Below are 16,792 nucleotides of genomic sequence, written 5' to 3' on the forward strand. Positions count from 1 at the left end.
AATATCACCAATACATATATGCAGATAGAATGCTCCCATAATGCACGTTCTGGTAATATGTGCTGTGTTTCAAATCGAAGCTATGGGATTGTGTCATTTTCAGATCACTGGAGTACTGGAACACAAAAGCAAGATGTCCAGTTGCATAAGAGTGGGTTTTTTATAGATACAGAGTAAAAGAGAATAAAAGGAAACACAACATTTTCCCTTTCTGTTCATTTAGCTAATGCTTTTGCCCAGCCCTTTATGAAGATGTTTAACAATTGTCCTTTTTGGCAAATGGCTGCTATTAGAGAGCAAAGACGGCTCATTAATGCATTACAGAGCATTAGACGCGGCGCAAAACAGATTATCAGAGACAAATGTTATCAGGGTTATCCCAGCATTTACCGCTGAATTAGGAGCTCTTCCATAGTCACCACGAGACCAGAAATCTATCAAGATCTGGCAGTGCACGGATCGAGCTGTTGGTCCTGTGTCCTGAGACGAACCCAACACCCTGTAACTCTCTCTCTCTCTCTCTCTCTGTCTCTCATACAGATCATCCAGCTGTGCAGTGCCACTAGTTTGCCCTCAAATGTCCTCTCTTTCTCTCTAAATAGAAACTGTGCTGCAATTTTGGATGGAAATGCTTCTGTGTATGATGCACCAAAATCAGCCTTGTGGTTTTTAAAGAGAAAAGCAGGCCACGTTTAAGCTCTTAAATCAGCCCCTTAACCCATTAGCTATCTAACACTGTGTGTGCTGTGGAATAGTGCCTAATACTCACGCTGCCTTCAAGACCATTTGGTAAAATCAATGGTTCTCAATTATTCAAAAGCCGAGCACCAGTTCTCTCTCTCTCTCTCTCTCTCTCTCTCTCTCTCTCTCTCTCTCTCTCTCTCTCTCTCTCGCAGCCATTTCACAAGGACACATCGACACTTGGGCTCACTCCCACTAACCTACGACATTCTCATCATCTCAGAACGAAAGTAGGAGGTGAGGAGAAATCTCATTCTTTTCTAATTCAGGGATAAAAAGTCAGGCCGAGCACTCAGGAGTTTGTTATGCATAAAATATGAGCATGGTTTCTCATATCTTGGTCTTCTGGAACTCTGCAAGACTAATGACCTCAAAATCGCATACATAATATACAGCTAATGCTTCATCACTCTGAACGGGCAGCAGCAGGTCGCTCTTTTTCCTCCTACACGTTCACACATGACTTTAATGTACCAGTGAATTCGGTGCACCTTTCTTAGAGGAGTTAATCACTCGCAAAACTTAAAATGTCTTCACTTATAGTACATTGAAATGTTTTGGTCCTTGGAGCCATTTAAAAAAAGGTTTCTCTAAAAGAAAGTGAACAACAATGTTACCTGAACTTTTATTACTATTATTCTCATAAATCTAATAAAAATTACAAATGAATAAATATTATTATCATTATTAAATACTCTTTATTTATGTATTTTTTTATTTAATTCTGAAAAACAACAACAACAATAATAACTATTTATTTATATAACTGTAATAGGTACAAGTACCCAATATGTGCACTCACTCTCTCTCTCACTCATTTTCTACCGCTTATCCGAACTACCTCGGGATCACGGGGAGCCTCGGGATGGGTAGAAAGAGAGAAGCAGTGGAGAGGAATTAGCGTAGCTGCTGTTCATAATATTAGCAAGCACTAGATGATAATGTGCATGTTTTAGGGCACAGGATTGTGGGATGTATTATGTGTGTGTCTGACTAAAGAGATGAGTTATAAATGTACATTTAAACTGGAAAAGTGTGTCTGAGCCCCGAAATTTGGGAGCCAAATACAAAAATGCCCTTCCGCCTTTAGTAGATTTTGATATTCAGGGAACTTCAAGAAGTTCTGATTTTTTTGATCTCAGAGAGGACGGAGACTAGTTATACATGGGAGCTAAACCAATAAGAGCCTTGTATGTAAGTAGCAGCAGTTTGTAATCAGTTTTATACTTAACAGGTAAAATTGGAGTAATATGATCATATTGGGGGGCACGGTGGCTTAGTGGTTAGCACGTTCGCCTCACACCTCCAGGGTCGGGGTTCGATTCCCGCCTCCACCTTGTGTGTGTGGAGTTTGCATGTTCTCCCCGTGCCTCGGGGGTTAGCTCCGGGTACTCCGGTTTCCTCCCCCGGTCCAAAGACATGCATGGTAGGTTGATTGGCATCTCTGGAAAATTGTCCAAAGTGTGTGATTGTGTGAGTGAATGAGTGTGTGTGCCCTGCGATGGGTTGGCACTCCGTCCAGGGTGTATCCTGCCTTGATGCCCAATGATGCCTGAGATAGGCACAGGCTCCCCGTGACCCGAGGTAGTTCGGATAAGCGGTAGAAGATGAATGAACGAATGAATGAATGATCATATTGGTGTAAAGATGATAAGGCAGCTGCATTTTGGACTAAATGTAGCCTATTTACTGAAGATGCAGGACAACCACCTAGTAATGCATTACAATAGTCCAGTCTGGAGGTCATGAATGCATGAACTAGCTTCTCAGCATCAGATACAGATAGGATGTTTCTCAGCTTGGCAATATTTCTAAGGTGGAAGAAGGCTGTGTTTGTAATATGGGCGATATGATTTTCAAAAGACAAGTTGCTGTCTAATAAACACCCAGGTCTTTCACTGTTGAGCTACTAGTAACAGAACATCCCTCTAAATGGAAGTTGAATTGTGAGAGTTTCTGTGTACTGGTTTTTGGACCGATGAATAGTATTTCTGTCTTTTCAGAGTTTAACAACAGAAAATTACAGCTCATCCGATCTTTTATCTCTTTAACGCACGCAGTTAATTTAGACAATTTAGCTATTTCATCTGGTTTTGATGAGATAGATAACTGTGTGTCGTCAGCATAACAGTGGAAACTAATCCCATGCCTTCTAATGATGTTTCCTAAGGGAAGCATGTATATTGAGAAAATCAGAGGTCCTAGAACTGATCCTTGAGGGAACCCATAATTAACTGCCAATAAACTGGAGGATTCTTCATTTAAATATACAAAATGGTATAGATCAGACAGGTATGAGCTAAACCAACTTAAAGCCTGTCCATGAATGCCTGTGTAATTTTGTTATTTTGTATAATCTAGGTGAATGTTGTGCACTAAGGTCAAGTAGAACTAATAGTGACAAGCAGTCTTGGTCAGAAGCTAAATACAAGTCTCAGGTCAAAATTGATCATAAACACAGTAAACTGTGCCAAACACATGACTGTTGCACGTAGTCACTGAACAACTCGCACATGCAAAAGACATCGTAACGATGCGGTTTGTGTTTTCAAAAGTCCTGAGTAAGCAGTTAGACGACTTTGTTAGCAGGCTCGATTGGAAAAGGCGTTTTCCAGTACAACAGCATTCCCCACATTCCTGTTTCACACAGACACAAATCCCTGCATGCATCTCTGGCTCAGGCACATTCAGCGGCTGCTCCTCGCTTCTCTATACAAACCAACACAATAGTCATTGTGTGCTAACAGTAAAAGTAACAGAGCTGCACAATGTGTTTCACATGATAATATCATTACCTACAACTAAATGGCTTTCAAAATCTAAAACACTATCTTGACATTACATGGATCAAGATTGGCCTGCATCGTTTACATAAAAAATGCAAGAGAGTGAGGATGCTCATGGTGCATTTTGAGATGTATTAGAGGATTACTTCATTATCTTGTTACCCTAAATCCAGATATCCCAATTAGATGTAAATAATAATCCTTGTATTGAATAACTAGGAATAGTCGCAGGGTCAGAATAGACTCTTTAAACAGTTCGCACAGAAGTGAGATTTTCTTTTGTGTTTATATTTTATTCACATGACCTTATTACATATTATGATTATATATCATTCATGATTTATCATTTCTAAAGGTTCTTCTATACATAGCCTGTACAGCATGTCATTAAAAAAACTAAACAAAAAACATGTTTATGAAATTCATTTTTTTTACATTTACTGGCAGTTCAGACAGTTTCACGGTTTGTACTGAAATAAAAGCACCATAAATTTAGGGCAATTAATTTATAAAATTCTAGAGATTTCTATAGCCTTTAATTTTGAAATATCTAACTGGATGCATTTGAGTGGATGCTAACTGACTGAAGTTTGTTTTGATTTGTTATTTTATTGTTAAAATAAACAACAAAAAACAACAGCAATGATACTACTACTACTCACTCACTCACTCATTTTCTACCGCTTATCCGAACTACCTCGGGTCACGGGGAGCCTGTGCCTATCTCAGGCGTCATCAGGCATCAAGGCAGGATACACCCTGGACGGAGTGCCAACCCATCACAGGGCACACACACACTCTCATTCACTCACGCAATCAAACACTACGGACAATTTTCCAGAGATGCCAATCAACCTACCATGCATGTCTTTGGACCGGGGGAGGAAACCGGAGTACCCGGAGGAAACCCCAGAGGCACGGGGAGAACATGCAACTGCAGGTATTCAAATAAAAAAAAATGGCAAGGGTGCAAAATTTATGCACCTACTGTATGTAGTTTCATTTTGATGCATATTGCACATTTTCTGTAGATCGAATAGACAAATGCAAACTCCACACACACAAGGTGGAGGTGGGAATCGAACCCCCAACCCTGGAGGTGTGAGGCGAACGTGCTAACCACTAAGCCACCGTGCGCCCACTACGACTACTATTAATAATAATAATAATCATCATCATCATCATCATCATCATCATCATCATCATCATCACCAGAGCAGCATGGACAGCCCATGACCCATGGGATTGCTGTGGATGGGACGCCTGGAGATCTTTAAGGTCTTCATCAGTGAACAGTGGTAGTCCACGTAGGAATTAGTGTTAAGTCTATGATAAACCTGGAAATTGCGCTGACCTGTTAGACCTGCTCCTGTTCCTAAGGAGCTCTTTGTTGCACAATTCCATGCGACTCATTTTTACAACATTTACTGTTGTAAAAATGACATTATTTACATTGACATTATTTCCTGTCTGGTGTCACCCATATGAGCATGAGGTTCCCTTCTGAGTCTGGTTCCTCTCAAGGTTTCTTCCTCATATCATCTCAGGGAGTTTTTCCTCATCACCTTCACCTCCGGCTTGCTTATGTTGTTAGAGCTTAGATGTTAGAGATAAATAGTAACTTAATTTTAAACTTTTAAAATGTAACATTTTTATTCTGTTTCTATCCATCTGTAAAGCTGCATTGAGACAATATGAATTGTTAAAATGCTATACAAATTAATTGAATTTAATTGAACTGAATCATCAGGTGACACAGTGGTGCAGTGGGTCCTGGGTTTTTAATCCTGAGTTCAGGTTACTGCCCGTGTGGAGCTCAAGGTTCTCTGGTTTCCTTCCACTGTCCAAAAACATGCTCATGATGACCTGTGAATGACTGCCGCACCTTCTCAAGTCAATTCTCCCACATTGTGTTACCAGAATATTATTATTATTATTATTAGTATTATTATTATTATTATTATTATTATTATTATTATTACTATTGTTGTTGTTGTTGCTGTTGAATAGTACTAGTAGTATTAATAATAATAACACCAATATATTTATATTTTATTATTATTTATACTACTAGTACTATTTAACAGCAACAACAACAACAAAAATACATTTATATATATATATTTTTTTTTTTATTAATTTTAAATTTTTTTTTATTTATTTAAATTCTTGGAATAATTCTTATTTAAAATCATTTCATAATTAAAATCTAAAGTCGATAGAAATTGTACACAAACACGTTAATATCCTGTTACTTTAAGTGTTGTACATTCAGTAGGCTAGTAAAAATATAATTAGTGAGTCTCTTCAGTATTACTAATCGGATTCAATGGTCGGGATGCCCACCGAATTGCATTCTGGGAGTTGTAGTCGTAAGTCCTTAAGAATGGAAGTCAATAAGTTCAATAATACACCGGACGTTGCTTGAATATCTCTATTTGAATAAATACAGTGTGATTAGTTGGTTAAAATCGGCCAGGAATCGTTAACACAGACCCCAAAAGAATAAATAGAGAGAAAAAGTTAATACGTGTAGCGGCTTGTAAGGGCGGCACCTGTAGACTACATTTCCCACAATCCTCTGCGTCTTGGTGGTGTGTTTTTTTTCTCTCCCCTAGCTCGGCGTCTCCTTGTCCTCCTCCACAGGCAGAAGGAGGGAGGTTGAGTTTTAAGGGAAAAGTATCGACGGCATTTACGCGTCAATCACCGAACGAAACTGGAGGGAAGGTCGACGAAACTGGGACAATTAGTTGGAAAAGAGCTCCGTGGAGCTCGGAAAGCTCCACAAAACAGCCGTCATGTGCGGGAAACGTGAAGGAAAGCGCGTTGGAGATATTCGGCTTTAGTTAAAATAAAAGAAAAGAAAAAAAAAAGGACGAGCGCGAGGAACTTGGTGTGTGTGTGTGTGTGTGGAAACGACGACTCTTGAGGAGGAAAAACAACACACACACCGGATTATTCTCACTTTTCACGTGTGTAAACTTAAACCAGTCTTCACGTACGCACGTATAACGTATGTAAACGTTTTCCGGATGCTTTCGTATTGAGACTTTTTTTTGTATTTAATTGTAACGATAATAAGAGTTAAAAGGAGCAGGAGGTTTGGTGGAGTTTGTGCACGAGCCCGGAGACCCGTTGATGTTGTTGTAACACTGTAACTCCGTCCACAGCCGCGCGCGCGCTCGCTCGCGCGTCCTCACAACTTGTGTCGTTTTGTTTCCTTTACAGATTAAAAAAGGGCTACAAAATGAGCGGAGGGGACGTGGTGTGTTCCGGCTGGCTCAGAAAGTCTCCGCCGGAAAAAAAGTTGCGCCGTTATGTAAGTAGAAGAACAAACAAAACAAAAACAAATCTGTTCTATTCAAACGCGCTTTGGTTTTTCGGTATTTAACCGGACACGCGGGCGCGCGCACACACACACACACGCATGCAAATGCAAATGGTTGCTTTCTAATAATAATAATATTATTAATTATTATTAACAGCAATAGTAATAAGGAATGGAGTCATTTTGTTCTATATGGTATTAAATCATTTCTCAAGTCTTTCCATAGCTGTGCCAATGCCACTAAAACCTGCCCAGGGTGTGTTACAGTGTTGTTTACTAGTCAACAGAAAGTCATGTGCTATTTTGGGACAACGTTTGTGTTTCTGTCCCTTTTTTTTCCCCCCGTGAAAAACATAAACAGCACAGAATCGGAATGACGCTTGTGTTCTTTAGTGCAATAATAATAAAAGAAAAGGCTTTATTTGTGCTCTTTATTCCTACACCATCTTATGTGGGATTAAAAAAAAACACCCAAAAGAAATGAAAGCTTGTTTGAGCCTAAAAAAAAGGGCTTTATACTAAAAGTACTGAGCTCAATTCCTCTAAACTGATGTTGATGTCTTTTGTTCATCCTGATGCAAGCAGGAATGCGTACGAATCAGCAGAAATAACTACATCGAGCTTGTTTTATTATTATTGTTATTCTTTTTTTTTTATTTTTAGAAAAACCTTCTTTAGCTCAGGCTTATCCCATGTGTCCCAGAGCGCTGAGCTCAAATCCTCAAACCTGCTGTTGATCCAGCACATTTTGTTCTCTTATTCATCCTCAACTGCAAACAAAACTCATCACCGGGCTTCTCTTATGCAAGCAGAATTTGGACAAATGAGCTAAATTGTCAGCGTTTGACGTAATTATTTTTAAGCAAAGGTTTCCTAAAGTTTGGGCTTCTATCTACAACCTGCTCAGATCTCGAAGCCTTTCGGATGTGTTGAAACTGCACATTCTCTTCTCTTTTCTTTTTGTTCTCCAAACACGCTTCTTTGATGCAACATAAGAATCAGCAGAAACGGAAGCAAAAAAAAATCTGTCGTCAGCGCTGATTTGCGGAAAAGTTGCGAAAAAGCTATTTACAGAAAGTTCCCAAACTGTGGCCGAGCTCCTTCCTTAGAGAATCACGCGTCCTCCGAGTCATCGAGCTGTAAACAATTTGGTTTATTTAACGTAATCGTCTCTTTCTTTCTCCTCTCCCCCAGACCTAATACACCTTCTTTAACCCGTAATGAAATCAGTCCTCACTCCCTTTGCTATTAAGCGATAACCAAATATCCTGCCGATCGACAAGCTCGAGCTTTCTTACCGGATTTCTTTCATCCTATCTGTGCGTTAAGTGCTTGAGCTTCTGATCTGTTGTCTTTGTTCTTTAAAACTGCACTGCAATGTCTCTGTTTAGTTACCTTTTATAGTATAAATAATCTACATCATAATAATAAGCCATTTTTGGGCTGGTTAGTGCACAAGTGTAACCTCAGTGTTTATTCTGATTGAGGGCTCAGTGTCGTCGTAACTGAATTTATGTTCAGTAATAATGTTTGTGTTAATGTCAGATTTGTTTTCTATTCACATTCATTGTGTGTGTCGAGATCGATAGTGATTATCACTATAAATAATCAGTTTTTCTGTATATATTTTAATTGTTTCAGCGTAACAAGACAGACTGATAGGGAGCAGTTGATCTTTATTGAAATCTTTTTAAAAGTACTTTTCAGTGTTCAGTTATTTATTTACATCGATCTTGTTCAATTCATGTTTTCACAATGCAATACTGCTGTTCTGCAGTGCGAACCTGTACGTAAAGTCTTCAAGTATTATGAGGTATAAAAGTACCAGGCTACATTTTATTGCTCTGAATATGTTTACAATCAAGAGCTGTTTGCTGTTATTGCTGTTTGTCAGGACCAGTTTGCATGACCCACGCCAGCAGGCATTGCTTCTCTGGATGTTTTCCCTTCCGCCAGGCCTTCTTAACCCCGTTGCTTGCTCTTGATGTGACCCCTCAGATTTTTACCCCACCGTTTTCAGTACTGTCAATTTCTCGATTCTGATTTGTCCGAAGCAGCCGATTAATCTTCTCGTTCCGTCACTTCTCTTTGACGTTGGTTCTGTCTGAACATCACAGGTTTATATAACGACGACGGTGCTATTTATTGTTTCCATGGCAACGGCTGGCACCGGGATTTGTAGTGAAGCTGTTCCGCATCAACACATTTGCATGTAATCTTTAACACGGTGAAGTTTTCTAAGAGGAGATTCAATGTTTATTTAACGTGGTATAAATATCTGGTGTCAGTGCTTTGGAACGGTCAGAGGTAAAATCTTGAGTCCGGAGCATCAAGCATAACCAGAATTAGGAGGAGTTAAAGGTTTTAGAGCATGTTATTACTGAAAAGATCATCAGCAACTAGGGCTGGGCGATATGGCTGAAAACTGTATCACGATATCAGTGTTTCATATCGGTCGATATCGATAATAATTGATATTTTTTATGACCCATTTAAAATAAGGACCAGGAGAAAAGTATATTAGATTTAAACATTTTCATTTTAAACTTAACCTTCCTCTGATCATAATCTCCTCAGTTAGTGATACTGTTACATGATTGGCTGTTAGCGTGTCACTCCCTACGTTGCTAGGTTACCAAAGAGTGAATGCCTTTTTTAATGCACTCAAACTTGCTTCGCGACCTCTGTTTTCTTCCGACGAAGAATAAAAAATATCGAACACATTTTTTATTGATATCGATCACGTGTCTATCGCGATACATATCGTTATCTTTTTATCACCCAGCCCTATCAGCAACTTTGCATTAGGTCACATCCCAGCATCTTGATATTGATTATTCCTTACAGATTTCGTTTTCAGTTTCCCTCTACTGTAAAAAAAAAAAAAACAGAAAACCTAGTTACTAGTGATTGACTTGTAGCAGGAAGTCAAAGGGCAGTCTTCAGGTGCTGTCAGTAACATTTAAAGTACACAGTTATACATTACAGATTTAAAATAACAGCCATTAGGCTGCAACAGTAAAGGTCTTGGATGAGTCAGACATGAGTGTCTTACCAAAGATGTTTTTCTCCAGTTGAAGCAATATGCATGTGGTTACTTGGAAGGTTTAGTGGGATTCATCCATCTACAGATCTGCACAAGTAATATTTGAACACAGACACGTGTTCAGTTCTCTGTCTGACAGCATGGCTTACAAAACGTTTTAAAAATACTTTTGTACCTTCACTTGATCTGCACAGAAATAACTGGCCATGCGAATGTCAGCGTGTCATCAGCGCTAACCGCACACACAGTACAGAGAATTAGGTTAAAAATGAGTTATTAGATTTGAATTCACAAAAAAGCTGTAGAAGCTTGGCAAGACGTTTTCATACGATCTAAATTTATGATTATTCAGGCAGTTTTGGAGAAACGGTGGTTCAAAGGGACGATCCTGAACCCAAGCTTTATCAAGCCGTCTGCGGTTTTGTAATAAATTGTAATTTTAACGTACGAACGTTTCCCCAAACCGACTAACTTATTTTTCTTTCCTCCAAACCAATAGCTTCCTTCTCTAGACAGAAATATAATATGCAGGCCTGACATGAGAATGTTTTAGTGTGGGCATGAAGCCCAAATTCCCAGCCCTACTGCTTCAAGCTGTGCAGAGCAGAGCAGAGCTTTGAGCAGTGAGGGTCAAAAGTCTGCTGTGTTCCCGGCTGTTTGGCAGCGAATCAAGACCGCGGCTGTTCAGCCGACTTTTTGTGTGCTGTGCAATGGAAGCGCTCGGTGTTCAGCGTGGGGCTCAAAGTGCATGCTCAACGCTTCAATATGGTCTTTTTCCACTCACACTCTCATACTCATACACACACACACACACACACACACACCGCATGCAGCCATGGCAACTCCTGTTTCTTTCTATCAATGATAGAGGAGTGTCGAAGGCCACACGGTTTACTTTTACATCTTTCAAAAGGTAGAAATTTTTAAGGTAGAAATTTTCTAATCACCATTAAGATTCCCAACTCTAGATGTTTATTAGATTTAGAGGATGTGGTGTTTCAAGTTGATAATAATAATTATAATAATAATAACAATAATAATAATAGTAAACTATTCACACTAAACCCCTGACATGCCCTGCCACCTTTCCATCTCATTCATGTTCCTTTTTCTGTGTTCGAATCTGCCTTTCTTTCATATGTGGATCTCTGACTCGTGTGCAGTTCTCTAAGCGCAGCAGAGTGAGTGGCTGTAAAACCTGACGACTTGTGTGCGATCAGAAGTGATCAGACTCTCTGAGACTTCAGCGCGGTGTCGATTTCCACTTTGATTTAGCTTCCAATTACTGCCCCATGATACCTGTACATGCAAGACGCGCGACATGGTAGCCTATTGCTCAAGGTGTTTGGAAGGTCATGAGTTTAAATCCCAGGTGGACCAAGTAGTCACTTCTGTGCCCCTTGAGCAAGGCCCTTAACCCTCAATTGCTCAGTTTTATAAAAATGACATAAAAACGTAAGTCACTGTGGATAAGGACGTCTGCAAAATGCCATAAATGTAATTGTAAATGTTCTCTAATGGACTGGAGTGACTGCTATTTATTATAAATCTTATTTAAGCTCTTTTTTTTCCTTCAAGATCATCCCCAAGATTAGAAATGATCTTTTGGGATTGTACTCATGTCTGTCATTTATAGTTCTATATGCGACAGTTTGTAGCTAGAAGTTTCAGGAGGATCAGATTGTGTTTTGTTCCCACTTCCCAGGTGGAGAAGTATGGTTCCAGATGTTTTACTTTTAATACTGAATGTTGGTGAAGACACCCTGTGCTTGAAAGATCTCGTAGCTGACCTGACCAAACTCTACAAGGTTAATGAGTAGGAATTTCATTTTCTTTCTTTTTTCCTTGTTGGAGGCTGGAAATGACAGGTTCTACTCAGCGTTATATGCTATTATACCATTATATGCTACATATACTAATTTCAGAGCCAAAATATTATTCTCCTCTTAAGGAGCAGTCAGCTTACATTTCAGCAGATCAGGAGAAGGTAAAGACGCCTCCTGCTGGACCTCGTAGCCAAAACGTTAGCAAAGGCTTACTGACTTTTAGATGAAGTCGCAAAATCTCTTTCTGTATCTTGCTACTGGATGCTTGAATTTCCTCCAGGATCACTAATATCTGGCTGTCTGGCTGGTTACCTCATCTTTTTGTCTGTCTGTCTGTCTGTCTGTCTATCTATCCACCACATCTATCGCTATCCATCCATCCTGTCTGTCTGTCTGTCTGACTATCCACCCCTTCTATCTCTGTCCATCCATCCATCCTGTCTGTCTGTCTGTCTATCCACCCCATCTATCTCTGTCCATCCATCTATCCATCCTGTCTGTCTGTCTATCCACCCCATCTATCTCTGTCCAGCCATCCATCCATCCTGTCTGTCTGTCTATCCACCCCATCTATCTCTGGCCATCCATCCATCCATCCATCCATCCATCCTGTCTGTCTGTCTGTCTGTCTGTCTATCTCTGCCCATCTATCCATCTATTCATCCATCCATCCATCCATCCTGTCTGTCTGTCTATCCACCCCATCTATCTCTGCCCATCTATCCATCCATCCATCCATCCATCCTGTCTGTCTGTCTAACCACCCCATCTATCTCTGCCCATCTATTCATCCATCCTGTCTGTCTGTCTGTCTATCCACCCCATCTATCTCTGTCCATCCATCCATCCATCCTGTCTGTCTGTCTATCCACCCCATCTATCTCTGGCCATCCATCCATCCATCCATCCTGTCTGTCTGTCTATCCACCCCATCTATCTCTGTCCATCCATCCTGTCTGTCTGTCTGTCTGTCTATCCACCCCATCTATCTCTGCCCATCTATTCATCCATCCTGTCTGTCTGTCTGTCTGTCTATCCACCCCATCTATCTCTGTCCATCCATCCATCCATCCTGTCTGTCTGTCTATCCACCCCATCTATCTCTGTCCATCCATCCATCCATCCTGTCTGTCTGTCTATCCACCCCATCTATCTCTGTCCAGCCATCCATCCATCTATTCATCCATCCATCCATCCATCCATCTTGTCTGTCTGTCTGTCTGTCTAAGAAAGTTTGTAAGATGAGGATCATGAACTAGTGTGTTTTTCTGTAGCAACGCACTGATGTAGCTAAGTAGCTTGTTATGTTATTATATTAAATTAGATGTCACTTTTTAAGCTTTAAGTCTTTTAGGATCACTAAAATAAATGCATAAAGAAAGAGGAGATTTAAAAATCTTAGATGTCGTCCCAGCCAAGTGTCATTGACCTGATGACGTGATGAATTTATCGAGTTCTTCACTGGGACTTCTTCTACTTTCCACACGTGTCACATGTCATAGCCCCAGTGGCCGAGCGAGTCCTCTTGGGTGTCTTTGATGTATTTTAAAGCAAAAAAAAAAAGTTGTGGGTTCTGCTTATGTGCCATAAGGGACCTTGACATATAGCTCTACTGTTCAACTTTCCCACGATGCACCAGGGAAAGAGGAGCTGGCCGAGGAGAGAGTAAGGAGGAAAATGTGTGTATGAAACGTGTGTAAACCTTCACCATGCTGCAGCTGCAGCCACCTTCATAGAGAATTCCTCCTTTCCCCTTAATGCGTCTCAGCGAGCTACCGGCTGCTCTTAACCGCTCACATCCTCCAGTACTCACACTGCCATTACTCATGTTCTGCAGCGTGTGCAGCTGCCGCTTTCCTGCTCCACACACACACACACACACACACGTACACACACACAAACACATACACGGAATAACTTTCGTTCTTCTTCACTGTGTTTGTTTACTTTTCTTGGATTGATTGCAATCTGCTGGATTCCCGTACGTCCTATCGCAAACAAACAAACTGACGTCCGTGTTCGAGTGGATCAGCTTAACTTAACTGCTGAGCCAAACAAGTGCTTATTCGTTTCTTCTTTCTTCTCCATATCGCTTTCGTTTCCTTTTTGTTCCACGTCAACTCAGTTTTTCATCTTATCCCTTCTCTCTCTCGACTCTGCCCCTCTCCATTTCAGTACGTCGCGCTGTGTCTGAAACGATGAGCGTTTCTGTTGAAATGGATTCTCCTCTTAATAAATTATTAACCGTCGCTTTCAAATAAAGACATACGAGTGTCAAGTATTCATGCACAATACCTACTGCAGTAGGTGACGTCTGTATGCTAACTTTTTATTCCTGCTCTGTTTTTCTGTCTGTCTTACTTTCTTTCGGTCTGTCTGTCTGTCAAGTGTCTGGGTGTGTGCTCGTGTGTCTGGGTACAAGCTTATGTCTTTCTTTCTTCCTCCCTTCCTCCCTCCCTCCCTTCCTTCCTTCGTTCCTTTCCAACCACACAGTGATTGTGTTGTGCCTTCCTTCCTTCCTTCCTTCTTTCTAACCCTAACCCTTCCTTCCTTCTAACCCTAACCCTTCCTTCTAACCCTAACCCTAACCCTTCCTTCCTTCTAACCCTAACCCTTCCTTCTAACCCTAACCCTTCCTTCCTTCTAACCCTAACCCTTCCTTCCTTCCTTCTAACCCTAACCCTTCCTTCCTTCCTTCTAACCCTAACCCTTCCTTTCCTTCCTTTCTTTCCTTCCTTTCCTTTCCTTCCTTTCTTTCTTTCTTTCTTTCCTTCCTTCCTTCCCTTCCTCCCTAACCACACAGTGATTGTATTGTGTTAGCAGGAGAGTTACATCACAGCTTTATGCTGCACTTTATTTTTGCTCAGGTTATATTCCATATATCTGTGTGTTTGATGCTGAACTGGACGCCTATCATCGTAGCTGATTAATCTGCCTAGTAATCAAAAGTTCTGTCGTCAGCCTTTTTTCACCCTGTGCGGTGTCCGAGCTACCGATTTTTTTCAGCTCTGATTCTGAGCAAGAAATTTAAAACCTATTTTATTAGAAGTATTTTGCTGAACCTAAGCTCTTTGTTCCCTCCACGTCAAATTACCCCACTGGTTCCCACCTGCCCGAGGCACTTTCTCTGCATGATTGCAGATCCCTTTTTTTTTTTTGTTTACATAAAGAATCTGCACTGGGAAAGTGATCTCGCTCATGATAAACAATCCCATAACCACAGTGCTTAGTCAGTCGCGGCCCAGCCTGCAGGAAGAGCGGCCACGGTGGTGCTGCTGGCATTTTGTTGGAGGCGTCATATAAATACCTTAGCCACTGTGGGAAGCTGTGTGTGTGTCTTGTGTGTCTTGTGTGTGTGTGCTGGAAGTCTAGCTGAGCTTTCTGTGAGCGTCAGATTGCTGTTGGTTAGGCGTTTGCTTCTGCGGTTGATTTAGTTTTATTGGTTCAGTGGGCTGTGCGTTTGGATTGCATTTGTGAGCGAACAGGCCTCAGAGGCCCTAACTCACTCACACACTGCTCTCTAGAGGGCCTCCAAATGCAGCGTCTGTTCTCTTCATGTTTCTTTCTCTCTCTCTCTCTCACACACACACACGTTACTGATCTGTCTTCCATATTGTTTGCTCGAAAGTTCCAGAGTAGTCGCTTAATATCTACTCAGGCTCTGAGAGTTAACTGCCTTTTTGAAACATTCATGAAATAAACAGTGGTAGACAGTAAGGGAAAAAAAAAAACTTGCACGTGTTTTGTTTCCATTTTTTTTTTTTTATACTCACGACTTCCTAGTTTTTGCCCCAGATCCGCTGCGTCATGTGTCTACAGCGGCACGTCTAGTGAACGCCTCATCGTCTTGTTTAATTATATCTACACCGCACATCACTTTGCCAAAGAGGAAGAAACCTTGAGAGGAACCAGACTAAGGAGTGAACCTCATCCTCACACTGGACAGGAAAAATGTCAATGTAAATAATGTCCTTTCTACAACAGTTTGTAGTCGAGCGAACTAACGGGTCAGCACAAATTCCAAGTTCACTACAGACCCAACACTAATTCCTTCCTGCCGAAGTCCTCAAATGATCGCCGACGAAGACCCGACCATAAAGCTGACCGACGCAGCAGTGGCTCAGTGAGGTTCCACACCGGTGTCCTACAAGAGTTAAACTTCGTATTAATCAGTAAGGGCTAGCAGTGCTCTTGTGCTGAGTTTTCTGTTAAAGATATTTAAAGTACTATGGGAGTGGGAGGATGGCTGACCTTCGCATTCAGTCCATTAAAAATGAGTGCCAGGCGCCGGTAATTCACTTTGACTAATGAAGAAAGGAATGGAAGCGCTCGGTGCTCTCTGAAGTGAAGCGCTCATGCACTAGGATCACCGCTGATAGATTCCAATATTTTGGCGCATCTCGTAATGTGTTAACTTTTCGCTTGTTTCTGTTCTTTACAAACCGTTATACGCAAAGACCGAACAATCAAACATCTTTCTGTGATGTGTCTTAAGTTCACTTGTCCGTTCTGCCAGACAGAAAGCTCTGAACGTCTTCGCTCTCTTTAAATCGAGAACATGAAATGGTATATTTCTCAGGATGACATTACAATTTAAGAATTCAGTTTAATTTTAGTTAGATTTATTTGTTCCACCTAATATCATTTTTTTTATTATTATTATTCTTATCATTATTATTATTATTATTATTATTTGTAAACAGTCCTGACCTTGGGTTTCTTGATTGTCAGCATTCCTGATCTTGTTTCTGTATAATTTTGTCAGAAAAGGTAACAAACCCTGATGCATGCAATAGCAGCTACAGTTGACTATCGACGATCTTTCGGTATTCACCCCCACCCCCATTATTATGGTGTAATGTGTGCACGCCACACTTACACGAGTGCCTGGCAATGCCCCCAATAACCAACTTAAAGCAACAGTCGATTATGGGTGTAAGAAAATATCGATACACGTGAGTATCGCGATATTTTGTTTGCCGATACTATATCGATTCTCAAAAACAAAATATCGATATTTATAAAAAAAATAAATAAATAAAATAAAAATAAATTATACAGATTC

At 40.6% G+C, this 16,792-nt stretch overlaps 1 protein-coding gene across 3 annotated transcripts in view; it reads left to right on the plus strand.

Annotated features, from left to right (window-relative positions):
- The first annotated feature begins 6,128 nt into the window (after nucleotides 1-6,128).
- The window catches only part of gab1 (GRB2-associated binding protein 1), a 66,864-nt gene continuing 56,200 nt past the window's right edge, over nucleotides 6,129-16,792 (plus strand). For 2 of the 3 annotated variants that reach the window (XM_060873104.1, XM_060873106.1), the window contains exons 1-2: nucleotides 6,130-6,540; nucleotides 6,756-6,846. In XM_060873104.1, the coding sequence (XP_060729087.1) occupies nucleotides 6,775-6,846 (72 nt within the window). In that variant the 5' untranslated portion in view covers nucleotides 6,130-6,540; nucleotides 6,756-6,774. Of the gene's footprint in view, nucleotides 6,541-6,755; nucleotides 6,847-16,792 lie in introns of all 3 variants that reach the window. The other variant, XM_060873105.1, reaches the window with a different exon arrangement.

Source organism: Tachysurus vachellii, chromosome 6 (assembly GCF_030014155.1).
Source record: "Tachysurus vachellii isolate PV-2020 chromosome 6, HZAU_Pvac_v1, whole genome shotgun sequence".
In the NCBI taxonomy this organism is placed as follows: domain Eukaryota; kingdom Metazoa; phylum Chordata; class Actinopteri; order Siluriformes; family Bagridae; genus Tachysurus; species Tachysurus vachellii.